The sequence below is a fragment of the Heterodontus francisci genome, chromosome 27, assembly GCF_036365525.1.
Source record: "Heterodontus francisci isolate sHetFra1 chromosome 27, sHetFra1.hap1, whole genome shotgun sequence".
Lineage (NCBI taxonomy): Eukaryota > Metazoa > Chordata > Chondrichthyes > Heterodontiformes > Heterodontidae > Heterodontus > Heterodontus francisci.
The window spans coordinates 43,148,362-43,173,152 of record NC_090397.1 but is presented as its reverse complement, the minus strand read 5'-3'; the positions used below and the strand labels follow the sequence as shown (position 1 = coordinate 43,173,152).

General features: G+C 41.2%; 1 protein-coding gene across 16 annotated transcripts in view; it reads right to left on the bottom strand.

Moving 5' to 3' along the window:
• The window catches only part of magi2a (membrane associated guanylate kinase, WW and PDZ domain containing 2a), an 899,048-nt gene that overhangs the window by 798,588 nt on the left and 75,669 nt on the right, over positions 1–24,791 (bottom strand). For 11 of the 16 annotated variants that reach the window (XM_068059206.1, XM_068059207.1, XM_068059208.1 and 8 more), the window contains exon 2: positions 19,983–20,030. The exons of the other annotated variants lie outside the window; for them this stretch is intronic. In XM_068059206.1, coding sequence (XP_067915307.1) covers positions 19,983–20,030 — 48 coding nt within the window. The remainder of the gene's footprint in view (positions 1–19,982; positions 20,031–24,791) is intronic. 16 annotated transcript variants of the gene reach the window in all.

Genomic DNA, 24,791 nt, shown 5'->3' with positions numbered 1-24,791 from the left:
AGTACCTACTTGGGGCAATTGTCCTTTGGATGCAATAGCTCTTTGAGCGTCATCATCCCTCACATTACTATCCAACCCTTGATGTACCTCATTCTGTTCCTCAGGATCGTCATCACAAAACACATGAATATTTGAGGTACAAGGGGCATTGCTTCCCTCTATCAATTGCTCAGATTCTGAGATTTTGCAATCAACGCCAATCAATCACGAGAAGTGAACCTTAACAGTTTGATTTCCATGATTGATAACTACTGTCTTACCATCACAACCAATTACCTTACCAGGGCCCTTCCATTCCCTGTGACCCTCTCTTTTATAATACACCAAACCTCCTGAACTAAAATTCCACCTCAAATGGGCTTATACGATGCCTTAGAGCTCTTCGTATTTTCTCAAGGACCTCAGCCTTAATGAATTAAGCCCATCTCCCTGCAAGTAAAGCATTCAAATGTGCAAAAAAAGGGAACTAATTGTAGTACCTTCTAGAAGAGGAGTGTCGCACAGTACAGAAGGCAATTTGGGATTCCGCCCATAGACCAACTGATAGGGATTATATCCTCCAACCATCAGAAGCGACTTCTTCGCATGAACTGCCCACGCCAGGGCAATTTGGCCGGTCAGCTAAGATTTTATGCAGCATTTCATCAACCACTGCATAATTCCTTTCACAAAGCCCATTGCTGAAAGGACTTTCAGCTGCAGTATTCTGAACCATAATGTTCACGTTTTTACACATGTCTCTGAACTCGTCATTGGCAAATTCCCCTCCATTATCAGTTAGAAACTTAGCTGGTGTCCCAAACCCAGTCCCTATCCATTTCTCCATAATTTTATCTATAATCACCCTTTTGTCCTTGTTATTTATTATTGTAGGAAGTCTAAGTCTAGTTGCTAGGTCTATAAAATATAGAATGAAAATATTCTTGTCTTTGTCCCACACCTTTAAATCCATGGCAACTACTTCATTAAATTCACGTGCCAATGGAAGGCTGACAATAGGAAGTGCTGGTATCCTCTGATACTTTTCACAGATTTCATACTTTTCACTAATCTCTTCTACTATCCTCGTATACTCTTCCTCAATCACACCTGCATTCTTGAGCAGGGTTTCTAATCTCCGACAAGGAGGGTGAGCAAATTGTCTGTGTAACTTTAAGACAATTTGCTTTTTATCTCTCTGATTCTTAACACCTGATGCCATTAATACTTCTCTAACACTGACTAGAAATATCAGGTTTTGTTAAGGGAATACAATAATGCCCTGACTGGGTAAACTGCAAATTCATTGACTTTCCAAAAACAACTGCCTTATCGTGCTCCATATCAAGTTTCATTTGTGCCTTTTTCATTGAAGGATTACTCAAAAGTAAAGGTATCGCACTAGAGACTACATCAGTATTGATAAAGTGGCTTACTCCAGCTATTTTACATGGAATTACTCCTCTCTTTGGTGACTTCAATGTGTTGTCATCATCAAACCTAAAGCTGGTAGTACTTTTATACTCCTTAAACTTGCATTGATTCTCACTAAGGGAATCCAGATAATATTGTAACCAATCAGTTCCACATACTGTCGACGTACAAGCGCAATCCAATACAGCACAGTTGAACGAATCTGCAACTAACACATTCATCACAGGACTAAATCTCCTTGTGGCTAGTACAATTCGTTCAGATTCATGAGTATCTTCCTCTTTTGTCTTAGAATTCTCAGAGTTGTGTGTTATTTCGAGGATGCTGCCCCTCCGCTTGGGGCAGTTCATTGCACAATGATACTTTGAGTCACATCTGAAGCACCTATTGACTGTTCCTTGGGCATTCCTGGGATTCATTTACCAATGATTGCTGTTCCAATTCTGTCTTCTACTGTAATAGACCTGCTAAAGGTGCTTTCATCCTCATTCCTCCTGCCTTTAACTCTTCTATTGTACTTATGCCTGCTTCCAGTATCTGGACCATTTCGAAATCTAGTATACATTGAGTCCTCCATTCTTTGTGTCATCGCAGAATGCCCTGTTTGTTCTATCAGGCTGCAGGAAATGACTGTTTCCCCAGGAATTTCTTTAAGGCATGCAGACAACTGATCCAACAGGGAATCTTTGTCCAAGAGCCAAACCCCAGTGAGAACCAGGAGCCTGTCACACTAGCACAATCTAGCAATTTAAATGCTAGCACGGAACCAGGGATCTCCAAATTGCATTTCCTCAATCTTTTATACAGTTTGTTGAAGTCCATGATGTGTTCCTCAATTGAATAACCATCTGTTTTCCAAAATCTATCAAAGTCTGACCATGCCTCATACACATTCAATAGGTCATCTTCCTTGTAAATTTCATCCAAGAATTCTAACAGAAGATCCAATCCTTCACCAATATCCAACTGACAAGCATCTAGTTCACAAAACACTTTACTTCTGATTTTACTTTTGATAGGAAGTGACAACCCCAAGGCCATACCTTGTTTCCTCTTTGGTAGAGATGTAACCCGTGTCCACATATCCATTTCATTCTTCCAGACTCTGGTTCAGACTCAGAGGACTTCAGAGGGTAATCAAACCCTGACAATTTATACTTGCCTTCTGCCATATTTTCCACAATAGCCTGAGAGATTTTAGTTTTGTATGTAAAAACAAATTCCTAGTTTCCAACCCTCAGCTTTAGGCAACCATCCTCTGCTACTATGATCAATTTTAGAAAGCTTGTTATGGAAGGATAATGCTGGAGCCTATCTTTACTTAGTTTCACATTTATTGTACAAAGTAAAAGGATTACAAACATGCAGCACCTCACTCAAACCCTTCACCAGTCTCAGTAAGTGTCTGCTTATAAGTGCTCAAATAAGACCCCAATTAACACACACCCTCCCACTCTGAAACGTGCAAGGCCCAAGAGGTCAAGGGGTTATGAGGTACTCACTTCCGTTGCCCAGATGAGGTCACTGAGCCACTTGTGGCACTGGATCCATGTCCTAGGGGTGCTCCCATGGCTGCTGATCTCCTCCACTATCTGCAGCCAGGCTTGTTTGTTCAGGTGGGCCGGTCTCCTCCTCCAGTCCCTTGGGAAGAGGACCTCCCGCCTTTCTCTTGTAGCCTGGAAGAGAACCTGGAGGGATGGACCACTAAAGAATGGGGCCACCTGGTGTCTTCCTCCTGTCATCGTTATGCTGCTTCTTTCTCTTGAAGAAATCCTTGCGGTTGCAAATCACATTGAAGGCAGGGCTGGCAGTCCTTTAAATACGGTGCCAGTACCTGCCGTGACGTCAGCTGATGCTGCTGTCACCACCTCCACCCCCGCCCACTTCATTGGACGGCTCCTGTGCCTCCCAACTCTTAATTGGCCGGCCTTCGCTGGAAAATGTGCAGCCAGTCGCTCTTGGCCTGAAATGAGGCCACACCCACTTCCGGTCCTGATGCTGGGACCTGCAGCTTCCAATCAAAATCCAGCCCATTGAGTCGGATTTGGTCATGCTTTCCAATGGTAAAACAGCCTTCCAATACTCACGGTCAAGATTCAGAAATGAGTAACAGCCATTAGGAAAAAGTACTAACTAATTCCATTTGCAGAGCTGTAACTAAGCAATGGAATCAAAACCTTCAAACAAGGGAAAAAATTTGTTGAAAAAATTAATCCATAAATATACACACAATTAAACAATGCAAATAAATTCAAAGCAGGTGCGCAACTTATAAGATATGTTTTTGCATTAATCTTTGCCATGTTTAATATGTGTATTGTAGCAACATATGGTGCACAGGTTATAATTAAAATATTTTATTCCAGTAAAATTTACTAATTCCGTGACTTTTCATGAAGGGAATTATATATTGAACATTGTGCGCACAGATTTACATTGAAGCCATTTAGTACCCATTTTAGTTCCCTCCGAGTTACACTATCGATAGGCTGGGATGTTCGCCAAGATCAACAAGTTTATGACATGGTTGTATGATAGTTTTGCCTTTATTTTCAAAATCGTGAATCAATTTGAAAGTCATTGGTTTCTGTTCAATAATTATTCACCAGGTATATATCATTAAAGGGAATCATTAAGCAGGAACGGAAACTAGTATGTCATCCATTTTCATTGAGAAAATGACAGAGCTGGTGACTTCATTTAATTCTGTTGCAACTCAATTGCTTGCAGTTCTATGATAGAGTTTTCAATCACATTAATAAACAAAATGCTAGTTACACCGGCATAAACCGGAATAGTTTGAATTTGAGGTAGTACAAACTTACCCTTAGTTGCTGGTTGCCTTGATCACAAACCAACAGAGGAGCCACCAGAGTAAATGGATGCGTACTGGCAAAGAAATTAGTAGGCGTTTTGGGGCTGAGCGAGATAGGCTTGGAAGTTAAATTGCACATTGAATTTCATCACCAACCATCCAAAGACAGAGCCCAGGAAATGCTGACTATCCATCTGTTTGAATTACATATATTCATGCTACCCAATAACCTTTTTATTTCAACCCAGATATATTTTCAAACTACTTAATAGTAAAGAACATTAGGATAATTTCCAAAAGTGGGCACATTTTAACAATCAACCCACACGATCTGAAATGTCAAATGAACAGCCTAAATGATATCACAAAATTGAGCATTTTATATTTGTGAAATATTCTTTCTTCTTTTGGGCCTCCTTATCTCGAGAGACAATGGATACGCGCCTGGAGGTGGTCAGTGGTTTGTGAAGCAGCGCCTGGAGTGGCTATAAAGGCCAATTCTGGAGTGACAGGCTCTTCCACAGGTGCTGCAGAGAAATTTGTTTGTTGGGACTGTTGCACAGTTGGCTCTCCCCTTGCGCCTCTGTCTTTTTTCCTGCCAACTACTAAGTCTCTTCGACTCGCCACAATTTAGCCCTGTCTTTATGGCTGCCCGCCAGCTCTGGCGAATGCTGGCAACTGACTCCCACGACTTGTGATCAATGTCACACGATTTCATGTCACGTTTGCAGACGTCTTTATAACGGAGACATGGACGGAATGCAAGAAAATATTGAAATAGATAAAAGAAAATGCTGAACGGCGGATTGTGGGAGAAAGGGGGTCAGTGAGGTTTCACTACATGTTAGGAACTCGCCTCTGTATAGCAATGATGAGGATTCAGGTGACATATCAGGGCATAAAATCCATTTCCAATTGTGGCTGGAAATGTGACCTTTGAATGGCTTGGAACAAAGTGTTGAGAATAGCTACCTGCCAAGGAGGACTCATAAGGAGGTAAGTTATATAATCATGAACATTTTCTTTAGGAGAGGGATAATTCAGCATTCAGGGTGGGATTCCCATTTCTGTTCTTGGCTGCTGGGAAGGAAAAAAATCAGACCTAACTGCAGCAGCTTAAAGACTAGCAATTTAAAGGGCCAGAAGCATCGTAGCTCAACTGTGGGTGTGAGGGAAGAGGAGAAACTTTGAGTGAGAGTGCATGAATATTCAAAAGAAATAGTGCGAGAAAGACTGGTGATAAAACGTTAAAACTACCCCTAGGGAGAGAAAGACTCTAAAAGTGTATTATTGCTTAAGCACATCTTCTGATCCACATTCAGAATGCACCCTCCCAAGATGAATGGCTTCTGTATCTCCCACAGCTGCTGGACTTTGCAAAAACAAGAGCTGACAAGCAGCCTGACAGTTCCAGAGTGCTCATTCCTGCACCTTACTTATTCAACCACCAGTCCAGATCAAATGAAATAAATATTGAAGCAGAGGGGTACATCACAGGATGAATCAGAGCACCCTTGAGCAGAAGTTGGGAGGGAATGATGGATAAACAGCCGTTTCTCCCCAGAGGGGCTGACAGAAACAACTATCCTCAGCTGAGGAGCTCAAGAACCAAGATCTCATGAATCCAGTTCTTAAAAGAGCTGCGATTTGGGTCATAGATCTGGGACAGGCAGTGGACACTGTCTCCTCTCATGTACTGCAGATGGTAGGTAGGTTGGAGGTCCATAAACTACATATGCAGTATGCTGAAGGAAGGTATGGCCTGATGTGAAAAACATCTTGGTGAACCTGCCATTACATGCATTCTGTGCAATATCAAGACATCATCAAGGGGTCCTAAGAGCAAGAGGGAGCTTCTGGCCTGGGCATGCAAAGCATTGGGCATGCAAGGGGCATAAACACAAGGAAGCAGGTCCTACAAGTCATCAGCATCACTGAGACAAATGCCGCTGCAGTCCTCAAATACAGTCCCTGCCACAACCTCAGAATTGCCTGATGTTGAGGTAACATGACATTGAACAAGAGATTAGGCCCAAGTGTGAAACAGCCACAAGAAATAGGCAGGAGGATAAGTAGCAGTAGGACATAATGAAGGGACAATATGGAAGTAAATATGCAAATATTTCCTTGGGTGGCCTCCTTTCTATGTAGCATATCAAGTTTGTTAGGGGATTGGATTTCTATATTTTTATCCTCCTCATCTGTAGAAGGAAGGCTGAATCCCTTTGTAATGACCAAATTATCAAGGATGCAGAAAGTCACTAAAATTTTGGATACCTCTGCAGGACTGTACTAGCTCCATCTGATCTATCCAGTTAACAGAAATAGGACTTAATAATCCTGATAGTCTGCTCAACTAATAATTGTGTAGTAATCAGTGCTTCATTTTACGTTTTCAGCTTCTGTCCTCAACTATTCAAGTAAGTTTCTCTTTATTTCCTTTGCTAGATTCACAATTAAATTATGAAACTCAATACTGCAATGGAGTATGTGCTGCTGATTGACTGTTATGAACAATGACTTAAGAGGCCACTTGGAAATATTCAAATGTAGTGCTGTCATCACCTTTCCAGTCATTGTCTAGACTGTGTGCCTGGCAGATAGGGAAAGCAGTTCGGGCTCTTACAACTTGCATATCTCAAGTTACAGTATCTGGGGGAAACCACAGTGGTTTCAGATAGTGCCTACATGAAATATTTAGGTAAAATTCCTTGGCTTGCAGAACCTGTGGCAGAGTTCAATGTTGCCTACATGCAAGATGCTGCACAGTTTTGGCTCCTCCTTCAGATCCTCAGCACCTGCCTATTCATTGTACAGGAATAATGGAATCCTAACAGGCAAATCTATTATTTTATAAAAACAGAACTCGGTCAGCAAAATTCAGCAAATACTTTCGAATACCAATATTTTGCAGCTTTTAAATATTGCAAGTCATTTCCAGGAAAAACACAGCAAGATCACTACCCTGTGGGGCATTATTCTGGGCATGATTCAGATTCAAACCCATATTTATAGTGATTTGTAGGGGCAGTAAGTCAGGACAATTTTCTGCACAAAAAAGGTACACTCCTCTCTGACTTTATGGTCGGGAGTGGTGGAAGATCATGGTTACAGTGAGGTCATGGAGAGGAAGTCATGAGAAACATTTTACTGGGGAAATGTTTAGGCAGAAGGTTTCTTTGCCCCATTTTACTTGTCAGGACACCTGAAAGCAGATGGTTTAAACCAGGGAAAAGCAGGTTTAAGTATTTGATTCCATTTTACCCAGCACCCCTCAACATATCCAACATACCATGAGCTCCTAACATTGCTCCACACTCCTAGACCATCTACCCAACAGTACTAAATTCAGATTAGCCTCTTTCCTCAATATTTCAATATGCCTTCCATGTACCTCCAACCTGCAGTATCTTCTTTACAATTTTCCTCAGGATCAGGGACACCTTTTTTGAAAAAGCTAAGATACAAAATTCATTGCATGTCTCTTCAACATTCAGCTATTCAGTGACAATTTCCTTGATAACATGAACATAATTACATATTTTGAAGCTGAAAATACCTCTCAACACTCCTATCATACTTTAACAAAAATATAATTATGATTTGAATAACTGAAAATCAGTAGTCCTGATAATATAAAAGCAAAATACTGCAAATGCTGGAAATCTGAAATAAAAACAAGAAATGCTGGAAATACTCAGCAGGTCTGGTAGCATCTGTGGAGAGAGAAGCAGAGTTAACGTTTCAGGTCAGTGACCCTTCATCAGAACTGACAAATATTAGAAATGTAAAAGGTTTTAAGCGAGTAAAGCGGGGAGTGGGGCCCCATCCCCCACTCGGGGGATACGGGAGAGGAGTGTGCCAGGGAGGAGGATGGGAGAGGGGAGGGGGATGGGAGCGGGCAAGGGAAACCACACATTCACAGAGCTCCTTTGTCACTGAGTACCGTGCAATGTGTAGGCAGCAATTTGCTTGGTTCTGTTGTCTGAGGATCACATTCAAAGATATTGGGGGACATTTTATGCTCATCCCCTTGGCGAGTTTGAAGACGGGAAGAGCATTTAAATTGAGCAGGATGGTGGTGGGTGGGGCCATGGATGGTCTTCCCACCTCACCGCCAATTGAGACCCTTGTGGGAAATTAATGCCCAATTCGGGGCCTCATCCCGCCACCACCAGTATTAGCCTAGCAGCAAGCGGCCTCGTCGCTATGCTGGGAGCACGACATGTAAACCTGTGTGGGTTGCTTGCCAGCTCCTGGAGGGGGTGGTGGGGGGTTGTCCCTCTTTCAAAGGCACAGTACCTGATCGAGGAACCCTGCATCAGGAAGGGAGGGCCCGCTGCTGTTGAGCCCCTACACCCATCATCTGTGAAACCCCTCCTGCCATGACTCACCTGTAGCCTCGACGGTCCCTCGACGATTCTAGGCCTCAGGTGGCTGCATTACCAGCTGAAGCCACTGCCTCCACGATGGCGTTGCTGAGTAAAAGAGCTGCTGGCGTCTGTTTGGCCGACAGCTCTCAGCTGGTGGGACTTCCATTGCCGCGATCCTTTATCTTGGTTGGGGAAGGCCCGTTCCGCCCAGTTAAGTTCCTGATTAGCATGTGATGCAGCGGGCCTTCCCAAAAAGAAGCAAGGTGGGGCTCTCGGCGGATCTTCAGGTGGTGGCCGAGAGCCCCATCGCCTACATAAGATACCATTCACTGAGATTAAAAAAATAACTGCACCCTTAATTATGTTGGACATACACTGGGGATTTAATTGGATAACCGCCCAAAAGCCAAATGATCACTCCCTGTAGACTATTAAAACTTTAAATAAGTATGGAAAAGCATCCAAAACATGTAGAATTGCAGCAACAGACAGAAGAAATAACCCAGTAACTGACCTGCCAGTAGTTGATAATCCTTTCAATAATCCAGGTCGGTTTAGGGAGGGGGTGGGGTCCTTCATGCATCTTTACTATGTGTTCAGCAATGTGACGTTAAGAGGCCAGAGTGTGGAGCTCCAAAATGCCAGTACTGATGCCAAATAAGTGTGGCATCATGATCTGCCTTCTCTGCATGATGCCGGCTGTTATTTGGTTGACGCGTGTGAATCTTTCACAAATTTGGTGTCCAGTACACTGCTCATTGGAATTGTGCTCACGTGCACGTTGTGGGCACCATTTTGTAGTATAAGAGGCCTCTTAGCGCTCAAAAAACAGGGCCAACAGAGCCCAATTTTGTCCCATCTGAATCTAAAGTACTACGTAAAAGAATATATTTTTGTAAAGCCTGTTTCTTTGACTGTTGATTAAATTTCACCCAAATTATTAGTAACTATATGTCCACCAAGCTAAATGTGCACTATATCGTGCAGTAAAAGAGTTGTCCCACGCTAAACTGAAGCCTTTTCTTCCCCTTGTCAACTTTCCAGTTTTATCTCCTCCCTCTTATAAGACATTAGTTCCTTAATAGGTAGGGCTGCAGGAGTACCAGCCACTCTCTTGCATCTTGCTCAAGTGATTATTCATGCATCAATAATGGTTATATTATTCAACTATGGGAGGTACCGAAGCTGATTTTGATTCTTGCAAGAGTCACTATACAGCAATCAAGAAAAAGGAACCCTGGTTGATTCTGCCCTCACTAACTTAAGGAAACAGATCTCATTATGATACCACTGCCACTACTCCAATTAAAATCAACAAAACTGGGACCTTCCTGGCCTGTATAGCTCAGCAACTAACTGGTTGAACTCCCTTAGTGACCAGGGAAACCTGTGTTAATTTTAAAACTCTCAAAGATACTGAAACAGAATCTCAGCATGTAAAACAGAAAGATTGGTAAAATGTACAAAATCAGCAGTGTCACTAATTGCCATTTCTTGAAATTAGCATTGTTAATAATATATAAATGAATATATTGCTAAGCCAAAAGCTATCAGCAGTAATTAAATCTTAATGGTAATTGAACTGTGCATACCGTTAATTATATCATGAAACTATAACATTAAACTTCAGCATTCTGAAAAAATTAATATCCTGGTTTAATAGTGGTGCTGGTGGTCAAGGAAGGTTACATTTTTTGTTATATTTTAGACTCTGAATAACCTTTTGCCACTAAAATATTGTTGCTGCTTTGGTTCACATTCTGCAAATCCCATGTCTGTGAGCCATCTCTGTGATAAATCAAAAAGTCACATTCCTTTATCATTGTGGCCATCCAACTGAATTCAGAAAGGCAGATTTAGCAGTGCACACGCCAGAAGCCCTTTAATTGTTCCCATGCCTTCATTGATTCATCGTGTTGCAGCACAGAGGAGGCCATTTGGCCCATCACACCTGTACCAGCTCTCTGAAAGAGCAAACAACTTAGTCCCAGTCTCCTGCTCTTCTCCCTTGTCTTTTTAATTTTTTACATAAATATTTATAGTTTCCTTTCTACCTATCATGGATTGTGCTTCCACCACTGTTCTTGGTAGTGCCCCCATTTCCTAACAATCCTCTACATAAAAACAAATTCTCATATCCTCTCCATTTGTCCTTTTCATGATCTTAGATTTATTCTTTCTTATTCCTTATTCATCAACCAGAGGAAAGTTTGATTTAACTTTAATTTATTCAGTTTTTTGCTCACCACTGATCTGTGGTTTAGATCCTTCCAAACATACAACTTTTTTTTAATCCATTCGTGGGATGTGGGCATCACTGGCTAGGCCAGCATTTATTGCCTATTCCTAATTGCCCTGGAGAAGGTGGTGGTGAGCTGCCTTCTTGAACCACTGCAGTCCTTGGGGTGTAGGTACACCCACAGTGCTGTTAGGAAGTGTGTTCCAGGATTTTGACCCAGCGATAGTGAAGGAACGACAATATAATTCCCAGTCAGAATGATGTGTGGCTTGGAGGGGAACTTGCAGGTGGTGTTGTTCCCATGCATCTGCTGCCCTTGTCCTTCTAGGTGGCCAAGGTCGTGAGTTTCGAAGGTGCTGTCGAAGGAGCCTTGGTGGGCCTTAGGGGGAGGCGGTGGCATAACAGTAATGTCAATAGACTAGCAAACTAGAGGCCCAGGCTAATGCTCTGGTTTCATTGGTTCGAATCCCACCACAGCAGATGGTAAAATTTGAACTCAATTAATAAATCTGGAATTAAAAGCTATTCTAATGCTGACCATGAAACCATTGTTGATTGTTGTAAAAACCCATCTGGTTCACCACTGTCCCTAAGAGAAGGAAATCTGCCGTCCTTACCTGGTCCGGCCTACATGTGACTCCAGACCCACAGGAATATGGTTGGCTCTTAACTGCCCTCTGAAATGGCCGAGCAAGCCAATCAGTTGTATCAAACCACTACAAAGTCTAAGAAAACTGACATTATACTGATAAGTCAACCTAGGAACTTTGGCTGTAAATGTTGTGTGATTGAGTGATGTCCCTTTAAGATCTTAGTATGCTAATGAGCTATGATGCAGTCACGTGATTACCTGCCAGATTCACTCTGTAACTATAACACCAAGAGGCAGGTCATGTAGATAGATAGTTCTACATTTTATATACTTGTTAGTTTTATAAACCTGTTTGAGATCTTCAATTAGCTGAACTCCACGCATCTCATTTATGTTGCATCATACAACATAAAAAGGTTTTCATTTCATGGTGGCAGCTGTGATGAGAAGACAGAATCCAAGCTTGAAGACTACAGGAAAACAGCTTTAAAAACTGCCTCCCTACAGCTAGAAAAGAGAAAGTTAAAAAAAAACTGGCCCAAACAAGGAAAGAAGAAAACACTTACTCAAGCTGTAGAAGACAGAGCGCATAACGACAGGCTGCAAATCAAGCACTGTGATCGGATGAGTCAGTCTGCCGTCGGTACAGGAACCTCAGTTTCAAACAAAAAGCTTTGAGGTGTTTGCAAAGTTGATTTTTTTTTTAAGGCTCAGTAAAAGAAAAAAACAGGGAAAACCCAACCCCTATCTCAGGCTGATCGATTGTTTTCAAAGGCTCCCCCACACTGATCAGGTCCGCGCCATTACAGGAGGTGCCCGACAGCAAAAAGCACGGGAATCCTCCATTCACGTAGCTCACGACTAAAGCTATAAAAAGAAACCATTAAATCATTTGAATGCTGCAGAGCCTTCCTCGCTCAGCCAGAGTTTTAAAAACTCATAAAACCACTCAACCATGAAGAATTGCCTACTGGACAGCTGGATAAACAAACTCTAGCAGAAAGAAAAGCATTTGAAATACCTATTGCACAGCTGTATAAACAGCATTACCCCTGAAATCATCAAGAGTGCCAAGCCTGCTATACTTTCAGCACTGTACGAACTGCTTTGCCTGTGCTGGGATGAGGGAGCACTACCACAGGACATGCGCGATGCCAATATCATCACCCGCTATAAGAACAAGGGTGACCGCGGTGACTGCAACAACTACCGTGGAATCTCCCTGCTCAGCATAGTGGGGAAAGTCTTCGCTCGAGTCGCTTTAAACAGGCTCCAGAAGCTGGCTGAGCGTGTCTACCCTGAGGCACAGTGTGGCTTTCGAGCAGAGAGATCCACCATTGACATGCTGTCCCTCCCTTCGACAGCTACAGGGGAAATGCCGTGAACAACAGATGCCCCTCTACGTTGCTTTCATTGATCTCACCAAAGCCTTTGACCTTGTCAGCAGACGTGGTCTCTTCAGACTACTAGAAAAGATTGGATGCCCACCAAAGCTACTAAGTATCATCACCTCATTCCATGACAATATGAAAGCACAATTCAGCATAGCGGCGCCTCATCAGACCCCTTTCCTATCCTGAGTGGCTTGAAACAGGGCTGTGTTCTCGCATCTACACTGTTTGGGATCTTCTTCTCCCTGCTGCTCTCTCATGCGTTCAAGTCTTCAGAAGAAGGAATTTTCCTCCACACAAGATCAGGTGGCAGGTTGTTCAACCTTGCCCGTCGAAGAGCGAAGACCAAAGTTCAGAAAGTCCTCATCAGGGAACTCCTCTTTGCTGACAATGCTGCATTAACATCTCACACTGAAGACCGTCTGCAGAGACTCATCAACAGGTTTGCGGCTGCCTGCACCGAATTTGGCCTCACCATCAGCCTCAGGAAAAGGAACATCATGGGACAGGACGTCACAAATGCCCCATCCATAAATATTGGCCACCACACTCTGGAAGTGGTTCAAGAGTTCACCTACCTAGGCTAAACTATCACCAGTAACCTGTCTCTCGATGCAGAAATCAACAAGCGCATGGGAAAGGCTTCCACTGCTATGTCCAGACTGACCAAGAGAGTGTGGGAAAATGGCACACTGACACAGAACACAAAAGTCCGTGTGTATCAAGCCTGTGTCCTCAGTACCTTGCTCTACGGCAGTGAGGCCTGGACAACGTACGTCAGCCAAGAGCGACGTCTCAATTCATTCCATCTTCGCTGCCCCCGCAGAATACTTGGCATCAGGTGGCAGGACCGTATCTCCAACGCAGAAGTCCTCGAGGCAGCCAACATCCCCAGCATATACACCCTACTAAGCCAGCGGCGCCTGAGATGGCTTGGCCATGTGAGCCGCATGGAAGATGGCAGGATCCCCAAGGACACATTGTACAGCGAGCTCGTCACTGGTATCAGACCCACCGGCCGTCCTTGTCTCCGCTTTAAAGACATCTGCAAACGCGACATGAAATCCTGTGACATTGATCACAAGTCGTGGGAGTCAGTTGCCAGCGATCGCCAGAGCTGGCAGGCAACCATAAAGGCGAGGCTAAAGCGTGACGAGTCGAAGAGACTTAGCAGTTGGCAGGAAAAAAGCCAGAAGCGCAAGGAGAGCGCCAACTGCGTAACAGCCCTGTCATCCAATTTTATCTGCAGCACCTGTGGAAGAGTCTGCCACTCTAGAATTGGCCTTTATAGCCACTCCAGGCGCTGCTTCACAAACCACTGACCACCTCCAGGCGCTTACCCATTGTCTCTCGAGACAAGGAGGCCAAAGATGAAGATGAAGAAGATAAACATCCAGACTAGAGTGCTGGAAGCTAGATAAACAGACATGCTGCTCCTGTCAATCAAATCAGCCAGTCTAAAGAACAGAGAATTCATTTTAAAGGGGAACAAGTGCAGAGTCATAAAGAAAGTTCTTAAAGCAAAAGAACAGCAGAAAGATGGATACCAATTTTCCCAGCATGATCTGGAAAGCCTTGGCTATCCTATCTGAGTTCAAACTGTTCCAACAAAGAATGCAATGAGGCTTTACAGATCAAGTAATTGCAGAATCCGAAAAACAGGCTGTAAAAATAATGATAGCGATTGGAACTGAGGGATTGCACAGAATCAATACCTCTAGATTATCTGAACAGGACCAGAAAAATCCTGCAAAGATGTGGAAAGTGTTAGAAAATCAGCTCCGATTAAGAGTGAATTTCTGAATTCACTGCCTAGAATTGATGTCCTAAGGGCAACAGCCACAGGAATCAGTAGACCAGTTTGTCAGTAGATGCTGTAGCAAGGGCAATAAATGCGATTTTTCAGAAGCTGAGCTGTCAGACTGAATAATGTAGTTGGTGATTGCATCCAACAACCATTGAAGTATTTCAGAAAGATCTCTTGGAGAGAAAGAAATGTCACAGCATTGATACATTACTGGAAGATGGCAGGAAATATGAAGCCATTGTAGCTGGCCAACGGCACCTGCAAGAACTAGCTGCAGCCAACAGTATCGGCACCATAACTAAGTCAAAAAGGGCAAGGAAGCTGTGTGGTAAGTGTGGTTGGTCCCACTCACGGCAAAGTTGTCCTGCATTTCGAGACCTGTGCAAGGCATGCAATGCAAAAGGATACTGGGCCCACCTATGCAGGAATTCTGACTCCAAAGGCGTAACCAGAATACAAGCAAACAGACAGCAAGGCAAGAGCAGCAAGGAAAGCGCTGAAGACCTGCATAAACGCAATCCGATACATGAGGTCCACAGCAAACAGACCTGAAACAAGACTTAGAGAAAAGTAGCTCTCAGACAGAAGATGATCAGGCATTCCACATTGTGAACCTTACACATCACGTTGATGAAGTCCAACAACTGGAAGCTTTTGCCACTATCAACTTCATGTGCCGAAAGAAGGCTGGCAAACATACACTCAAGGTCAAGATTGACACCGGCGCTAATACAAACATCCTACCAGTCCGAATCCTTAAAGATATGTACCAGAGTCGCTGGAAATCAATGATACAAACGACAACTACCAAGTTATCCACATACAGCAGGTCACCCATCCCTTGCAGTGGCACATTGACAATGCAATGCAGATAGGATAAGTTGGCAGGGAAACCACAAATGTTTGACCTAGTAGACAGAAGCGGACCAGCAGTGGCAGGACTACCAGCGTGTAAGGACCTCAACATCATAACGATCCACGAGAGCATTGTCAAGTAGAAATGAGGCACAAACACCCTAAGCAAGAGTTGTCAAACCACCGAGGCGACATATGGACTTTTGAGCTTCTATGTTTATAAAGTTAATAATCTCTATATTCATGTGTAATAATTTTGATGTTGTTATCTAATTGTATCTGTTTCTGCTTTTAGCATAAGAGATTTATCTTTGGAAAGAAGGGGGATGTTGTGTGATTGCCTCTAGGAGTGATGTCCCTTTAAGATCTTATTGTGCTAATGAGCTACGTGCCAGGATATAGTCATATGCCGACATGCCAGACTCACTCTGTAACTGTAACACCAAGAGTCAGATCAAGTAGATAGATAGCTCCGCACTGTTAGCTTTAATAAACCTGTTTGAGATCTTCAACAACTGAACTCCACGCATCTCATTTATGTAGCATCAGACAACATAAAAAAGCTTCCATTACAGTAAATGTTCTATTTCTATTTCACCCAAGAACATGTCAGTAAAAATGCCAAAATAATGACAACTTGCATTTATATAGCACCTTTAACATACAAAAATGTCTCACAACACTTCACAGAAGCATAATCCAAAACATGGATACTGAGGAAAATCAAGGTTCAGGAATCCACTCAGGTACCGAGGTTTAATTTTGAAGTGTGCAATTCTACTTTAAAGATTTGTGAATATGTACCCTTGGATTGATCCTTCTAATTTAAACAACTATCTAGCAGACAGAGATTCAGTACTGTTGGGTGTTCTTTTCTAAAATATTGCTCCTGGCCTGTGCTGAAGTCCTTCACAATCAAAAACGAGAGTACTATCACATACCTGACATGTTTAGAATCACTGGAATATTAAAATGATCTTTGGGATTTTGACTGGGACGCCTTCTTAATTGGCATGGGGACAGGTTCCCTGTCCAATTAAGGGCAGCAAGTGGGCTCTCGAAGCTGGAGAGTCAATCAAAGGCCTTCAAGCTTGAGAGGGGCAGCAGGCTGCAGTAAAGGGGTAAATAACTGATAGGGTGTTTAACATGAAGGTGCCCTCTCACCAAACTTTTTTTAAAAATTCAAACAAAAAACAGAAAAGGCAGCCAGGCCACCCCGGTGTGCCTGTCGGTGTTGGGGGAATTCCCAGGTAGGCAGGGAGAGCCTGTCACCCTGCCTGGAGTGCTGGGTGCATGCCTCCAGGCAGTTAAAAATTAGTCCATGTTGGATTAAAAGATAGTCAAAACAAATCCCTTATATACAGTTTATTCACAAATACAGCCCTCAGGCAAATGTTTCTCCAAAGCCCCATAAGTGCATGGTTGAGATGAGCAGGCTATTAGAATAGGAGATAGCCATTCCTTTGTTTTCATCCAATACGCTCTGAGTAATTCTCCAGTTTTGTGCATGTAATCTGTGGTTTCGTTTTATCAATTCCACACAACTTCAGCACAAAATTTACTTTTTATCAAGATGACAGCATTAAACATAGATTATTGTAATTTTCAGCAACTGTAATTTACCAGGTGTGTCTCCTACTTGAAACAACTCACAATTATGTCATTCTACCAAATAGAGATCTTGAATGTTACCTGGCTGGGGGTGGAACATAAAGTCAGATTATCTCATGCGAGAGAACACCACTTATCCATCAAGGACGTTATGGTCAAGATCAATCCAGAAATGTCCCCCTTCCCCACACCAACCAAGGTTCTTCTGGCAGTGTGCACTCACCTCCATCAATTCTGTTGCCTGCTCCACTGAAAACATAATTGTACAGACACCTAACAGGGTTGCTTAAGGCAAATGTATGTTGCTTTTAGTGCTTAACTCTGAAGATGGCACCTTATTTGTTTTGCCAAGGGATAATTTTTGGCTAACTGTTATGTCATGGCAGGTTTGCCAGCTTGAGGCATGGTTACATGTGATAACTGTGAATATCAGTTGATAAGCTGGCACTGCAGAGGCTAGTCAATCTTACCAATAGGAGCAATGCAAGTAAATACTGCTGTAGGAGACTGCAGAAGACACAGGGTTGTCAATTGGAAAAAAGAGGCAGAGCATTTACAAATCACAGCAGCAACTGGCAATGATCTGATTATCACTCGATTATCTACTAGGGAGAATCTCTCCATTATGGTGATAATCAAAATGGTCCTGAAATGCAGCAACTAAAGGTGAAGATGCTCAATAATGGTCATCTTAAAAAAAAACTTCAGGAGAGATGGATGGTACCAATTTCCATGAAAATAAGGACTCCAGACAAATCATTTCCAAAACAAATTTTAAACAGAGCTTTATTAAGTAGAAAGAAATTAATATTTCACAGAATTCCCTGTCAGGAACAATCCAGCTAAACCTTTACACAAAACCCTCTTTATACGCATTTAAAAGGTGACAAACTAATCAATCAGTCTGTACATTGTATTTCACGACACTAAGAATGTAAGGCAATATTATGAACATAAAAACAAATGAAAATTACTGCATAATGGAAGTAATTAAGAACAGAAGTATAATGATTGGGAAATTATTTTAGGGAAGCCAAACACATATATTTTTAAACTACAGAAGAAAACATGCCTTAGAATTGTTTTCTCCCCTCACTTTTAAGATACTTTAAAATATTGAAATCAGCATGAAGATTTTATTTTAAATCCTCAAACCACACAACACTTCAAGGCATCTGTCAATGCTGCTCTATAACCAGTAAGAATGAAAGGCATAAGGCAAAGCCAGTCTATGACTCTTTAGCCCAGATTTTGCAGTCAGCGGCAAAGGAATGGTGCTCGCCAGCTTTTGCGAGCTTTTGAGCGGCAACTTATGGTTACGAGAGATCATTTCCAGCACCGCGCCCTCTGCAGGTGATCTGACCTGTGCAAGCAGAGCAAGCAGTGACTTGTCTTCAACCAACCAAACTGAAGAATCTTCACTGAGGCAGGGAGAGTCTAAACCAGGAAGTATAAAGCAGGAAATATAAATTAGATTTAAATCATGTACAGAAAGTGAAATAAAGATTGGGAAAGACAAATGGGATTGAAAAAGAGACAGAAAGTAAAAGTTAAAAAAAATCTCCAACAATAATTAAATTCTGCTGGAATGAGTCTCCACATACGTAAAACTACATTTTGAGTGTTAGGGAGTTTGTTTGGCAGTAATTCAAACTTATCCACCTGTTAAAATTCACTTACACTTGAACATACCAGCCTTAACCTTTTGTGGTGTGTTTAGTGGGTAAGTACAGCAACTTCACACCCTTACATGGATTTCAATGCCGAGTTTATCACTGAGGTACCAGTATAGTGCAGCTTGTGGAGGAGCAGGGCAAATCGGACAGCAACTTCCAGATTTCCATGTTAAATGGCATACGTGCATACTCTGAAATTTGCTGTCCAATTTGCTCTATAATAGCAGTGCGCGCTGTTAGCCTCACCATTATTCTTAACGCAAAATCAGGGCCAATGATGCCATCCTTCCTGCAAGTAAGCAATGCATGACAGTTGCCCTAATACCCCAGCGGACACTGGGATCTCACCATGTAGGGAGGTGCAGAAATGTGAGTCTCCTGCCACTCAGTACCAAAACACAACTGAAATTCTAAAATTGCTGCCAATACTTGCATAGTTATAGGGACTTCTCCCCCACCCAAATGCAAAAAGATGTCATCAGTTAACCCAGGGAATAGTGTTATCATCCTATAAAACACTTTTGATTAATATATAACAACAGAACTCAAGAAATACACAAAAATATAGAAGAGAATTCTCAACACACTATGCTTTGTGTGTGGCATGCCCTGGTCTCTAATGAGCATAATTTAATGATCTCACGGAGCATTTTCAAAACCTGTGCATATTATTTTCTGAAAAATCACTTGCTTTAAATCTGAATTTACCAATATAGATGTTTGGTCTACTCTTTAGGACTCATGACCTGTACATAGATTTAATTGGAGACTGGCTTTGGCTCTCAAACATAACCCAATAAAATATGAATAGGTTAGAGGGAGCAGTACAAAAATTGAATTTAATGAAAATACTTGTACTGAATGAGCACACCTGTTCCTATCGCAAACATCAGGAGTTGGCAGAAGTTATCTATTTTGAAGGATACACAACTATTAGAGTATACTAGTTGAGTCAGTTAAAATACTCAAGACTAAACTCAATATTTGAGACTATGGAACATCTAATATAACATTCACATGTAAGAATGTCAATGTTACACTGTAAAAAAAACACCCGCTAATGTTTTGAAATCACATTGAACCTAGTATTAAAAAATGATTTTAAAAAATCATTTTCCTACAACACATACTAAACAGAATAGTATCAGTACACCAGCTGCAGCAGGAGGGTTCAATACCTTTGATTTTGGGCAAAATACAGACTACCTACCTTGGAGGATCTTCCTCGTTCTTCCAATGATATGCATCTTCCACACACCTAAGGAAAATAACCTAAGTTGATGATTTTCCGCTGGGCATACATATACAAGTACCATGAGAAACTTGCCAATAGGTAGGGCGGCAGCACATGATCTCCTACTCCCTGAAAGCTCCAAAAGCGGCATCAGTGCTGATTTGTTTTGACCTGGAGCTAAAAACTGAAATGAACTACTTAGTATTAACCCCCGGTGGGATTAAGTGTACAATGGATTCACATCATTCTAAGAATGAAGACAAACTTAACAAGGTACTTATTTGTCTTGTTCATTCCACATCCTCCACACAAAAAATTCAGGCACGTGCCAAACCAGTATAAACTTAGAACAGGGTACTTCCTGTCTAACAGCTGCAACATCAACTGCTGGAATAAATTTGCCAAAGACTAATCCAAGCATTAATAAAGTGATAAATCTAAGCATTAATATTTAGAAAAATGGAAGGATTGTTCTTTCTGGTAGCCATGCATATGGTATCAATTGGCATTTGATTGAAAGATGATCATGATCATGTAACAGTACACAGATCTTTAGACAGAGTCATTTACAACACAGGAGGCCATTCTGCCCATTGAATCCATACTTTTAAAAGGGATGTTGTCATTTTAGTAAGTTTCCAAGTGTGAAGTACCTAGAACAATTAAGAGTAACCTGCTTAAAAAACTATATTCAAGCTCCACCATATTGGCCTTCAAGGGACATTCTTATTATGGGGCTCTCATGATCAGAAATGCAGTTTAGTCCACATCACTAACCATCTCAATACACACACCTTCATTAATAAATTTGTTTCACTAAATTTCAATTTCAAACCTTTAGTCATTTAAGATAGCAGCAAAATAGTTGCTTGTTTTGAATCAGGGTAACAAAAATTTCACTATCTGTAAACATTATAGTTATGCTACTGTGGTTGCTAAGGCAATTTTACTGAAGAAAAAATATACAAAAGTTCAACCACATTTATAGTCGCAAAAGAAAAACTAGTACCTTATACTCTAGTTTCCCACTGAAAGCCAACAAGAAACTAAATAACATACACATTAGTACAATATTTAACAGATGTTTTCATGTTCTTGCATGTGTTGAAGGAAGAAGTCACCACCAATGTTGCTATAGGCTAAACTTTGAGAGATCGGTTAAAAAAAAAAAGATGCAAAGTACTATCTTTGTTTCAGATTGGGATTCTCAGGATAGCATAGACTCAGGATTGTCACTGTACTTGGTCTGATTTAGGTTATGCATGATGCAATAATAAATCACCAAGCAGAAATGTGCTGCATTTTGATTTGTGGCAGTAAATGACAGGAAATTCACACTTTGGACATTTATTCAATGCTGATATAAATTCCCATTCGGAGACTTTTTCATACAGAACCAATATGAGTTAAACAAATCTGCATTATATGCATGTGCTCCTTCTTTGCAATTTGTCAACAGCTGCATGGTTATGGAGCTTTCTGGGAGACCAGTGTTCTTTAGCTAGGCACTGCATCGCTTTTTATTTTATAGTAGGTAAGGAGGCTGAGTCATCCTTATTATGAAAAAAAAGAGTTTACACCATAAAACGTGCCTGAAGATGTTGGTGTCAATTTTTATTTTTTAAAAAGTCCTACTTGGTGAAGCTTGTGATTTAATCTTTATTGTGGTGCTGTGCAATAAATTTTGTTTACAACCTCAACATAAATAATCAATTAGCAAGACTGAGAAAAGGATGCTCATGGCACCAGTAAGACTGCATACTTGCATTCTTCTTCCTTTTTGAATTCCAGACTTAAATGCAACGCCATGTCACAGCCGTGTGATTCTATGTTTAAAATGTTAATAAATAAATAAATAAATAAATAGAGGATAAAGCAAACTCCTCGCGACAAATTCTGTAAGACTGCTACACCACCATCTGTTAGAAAGTTTATGAATTGTTAATTAAATATGAAATTATTAACAGTCTAGATGAAGAGAACAGAGATTTCAGACAGGAAGATCGTGCTTGACGAACCTGATAATGCTCTTTGAGCAAGAGAAGAGGGGTATGGTGGATGGGGGAAATGCAGTGCATATGGTGCACTTGGACCTTCAGAAAGCCTTTGATAAAGTACCACATGGGAAACTATTTGTGAACTTTAAAGGGTATGGAATTAGAGGCAGGGCAACAAACTGGATTAAAAGCCAGTTAGAAAGAGGAAACAGGGCAGTTTCTCAAAGTGGTTGGAAATGAAGAGCAGTATCCTATAGGGCTCTATATTGCGACGGCTACTTTTCACTGTGTACATCAATGATTTGGATATAGAGCAAGAGGCAGTAGTATCCAAAGCACTTTACAGTCGATGAAGTACTTCTGAAGTGTAGTCACTGTTGTAATGTAGGAAACACAGCAGCCAATTTTCGCAGAGGAAGCTCCCACAAACAGCAATATGATAACGACCAGATAAATATTGGCCAGGATTCCAGAGATCCCTGCTCTTCTTTTCAATAGTGCTGTGGGATCTTTTATATCCACCTTAGACAGGGCCTCGGTTTAACATCTCATCCGAAAGATGTATCTTCAACAGTATGGCACTCCCTCAGTAGTGCACTGGAGTAGCAGTTTTGATTTTATCCTCAAGCCCTAGAGTGTGACTTGAACCCACAAACTTCTGACTCAGAGGCAAGAGTGCTACCAATTGAGCCACAGCTGACACATTAAAAAACAGTGAAATAGGAGGCAAAGTAAATAATTCTGAGGACCGAAGGGAATTGCAAGGGGATATTGATAAAATGTAGAATAGTCCAAGAAGTGGCAGATGGAATTCAATGCCAATAAATATGAGGTGGTACATTTTTTAAAAAGCAATTAAATGTAATAATTTCTGGCTTGAATGGGATGGGCAAAAGCTGGGAGATACAGAAGAGTGATTTGGAGGAGTTAAGTTCCCACTTTATCAAAAACAGCATCTCAAGTGGATAAGGCCGTATAAAAGAACTATTGGAATATTGGGTGTTATGGTTCGTATAGAATATAAAGGTCGAGATGTAATAGTGAATTTAAGTAAAACCTTAGGAAGACCACAGTTGAAGCACTGTATTGAGCTGCACACTAGGATTTTGAAACAATAGAGATTGTATATCAAAATACAAAGAAAGACTTCAAAACAATAAGGTTGTTTTCCTCACCACAAAGATTACAGCGTACTTTCATGGCATTTAAAATTACAATGGGATGAGAGACAGTGCACAAAAAACAGATCAAAAGATTGTTTTCAGTGGCTGTGGGGTCTGAGGGGTCTCAAACAAGTGGATATTGTAATAAAATTAAATTTTAGAGATTTAGGACAGTAAATTTGGGCGGCACAGTGGTTAGCACCACAGCCTCACAGCTCCAGCGACCCGGGTACAATTCCGGGTACTGCCTGTGTGGAGTTTGCAAGTTCTCCCTGTGTCTGCATGGGTTTCCTCCGGGTGCTCCGGTTTCCTCCCACAAGCCAAAAGACTTGCAGGTTGATAGGTAAATTGGCCATTATAAATTGCCACTAGTATAGGTAGGTGGTAGGGAAATATAGGGACAGGCGGGGATGTGATAGGAATATGGAATTAGTGTAGGATCAGTATAAATGGGTGGTTGATGGTCGGCACAGACTCGGTGGGCTGAAGGGCCTGTTTCAGTGCTGTATCTCTAAATAAAAAAAAAATAAATAAACAAGTGAAGATTTTTTTTTTTACACAGAGGGTTATGAGGGTGCAGCTTGCATTACCAGAGTTAGTAACTGAAGTAGAGACCATCTTAATATTTATGAATAGGTTAAAAGGGTTGCTGAACAAAAAGCCAATACAGTGATATGAGAATAAAGGTAGGCAGAAAGGATTAGGACTACTGTTTTGGAAGATAAACACAAACACGGGCAAATAGTGTGTTTCCATGTTATAATTTCTATATAAAATTCTATGTAACCTTACTCCCCACAAAGGAAAACCAGAGGGACAGTCAACTTGTAGGCACTCCTGCACACTTCTTGGAATCCAGCTCAGACCATCAGCGATAAAAAGGATCTGATAAAGGGTCTCACCCAAAATGTTGACTATCTCTTTCATTGAACTAATATTTTCAGTAAAGTGGATGTAGTAACATGAGTCCAACAACTATAAAGTGGTTTCAATATATTCTCGCATTGAAGAAATTTCATTTTAATATCATACACTAGTGTGAGATACTTATAGTCAACTTGCCCATCAATAACTATGTAGAGAAATCGTCATAATGAGCATCATTAAGCTCACAAAATAATCTATTATGATTCCATTTGTAAGTGACTCTGTGTGCATTTGTGTGTGAGCATATGAGTGAGAAAGAGACTATATTTGTTAGATACAATAAATCCAAGAATGTAAAATCAGGGGCAAAATGCACCACAGCCTCATGGATAAATTCTGGCACATACACTTGATTTTTCAAATTCATGAAATGTCTCTTAAAATCAGTTCATCAGTCAGCTATGGTTCTCTGAACTAAAAGACAAACTATTAATGATTTGTTTATGCAAAAGATAATTAAGTACACAATACCTTTTTTGTAGTATTTCTATTCACATTAGCAGATAATTCAAATTAATCAGCTTTGAATTAAGATATGTAGACTATACTATTATTTATATATCGCTGTATAGAATTCGATTTAATTTTTTTTTAAATTCAGGTACAAAGTTTCAAACATTTTATTAATCTGCTTCCAAAGGGGTAAAAATATGATTTGTTCTACCAACATTAATAAGATCACCCCAAGTGTCTTTGAT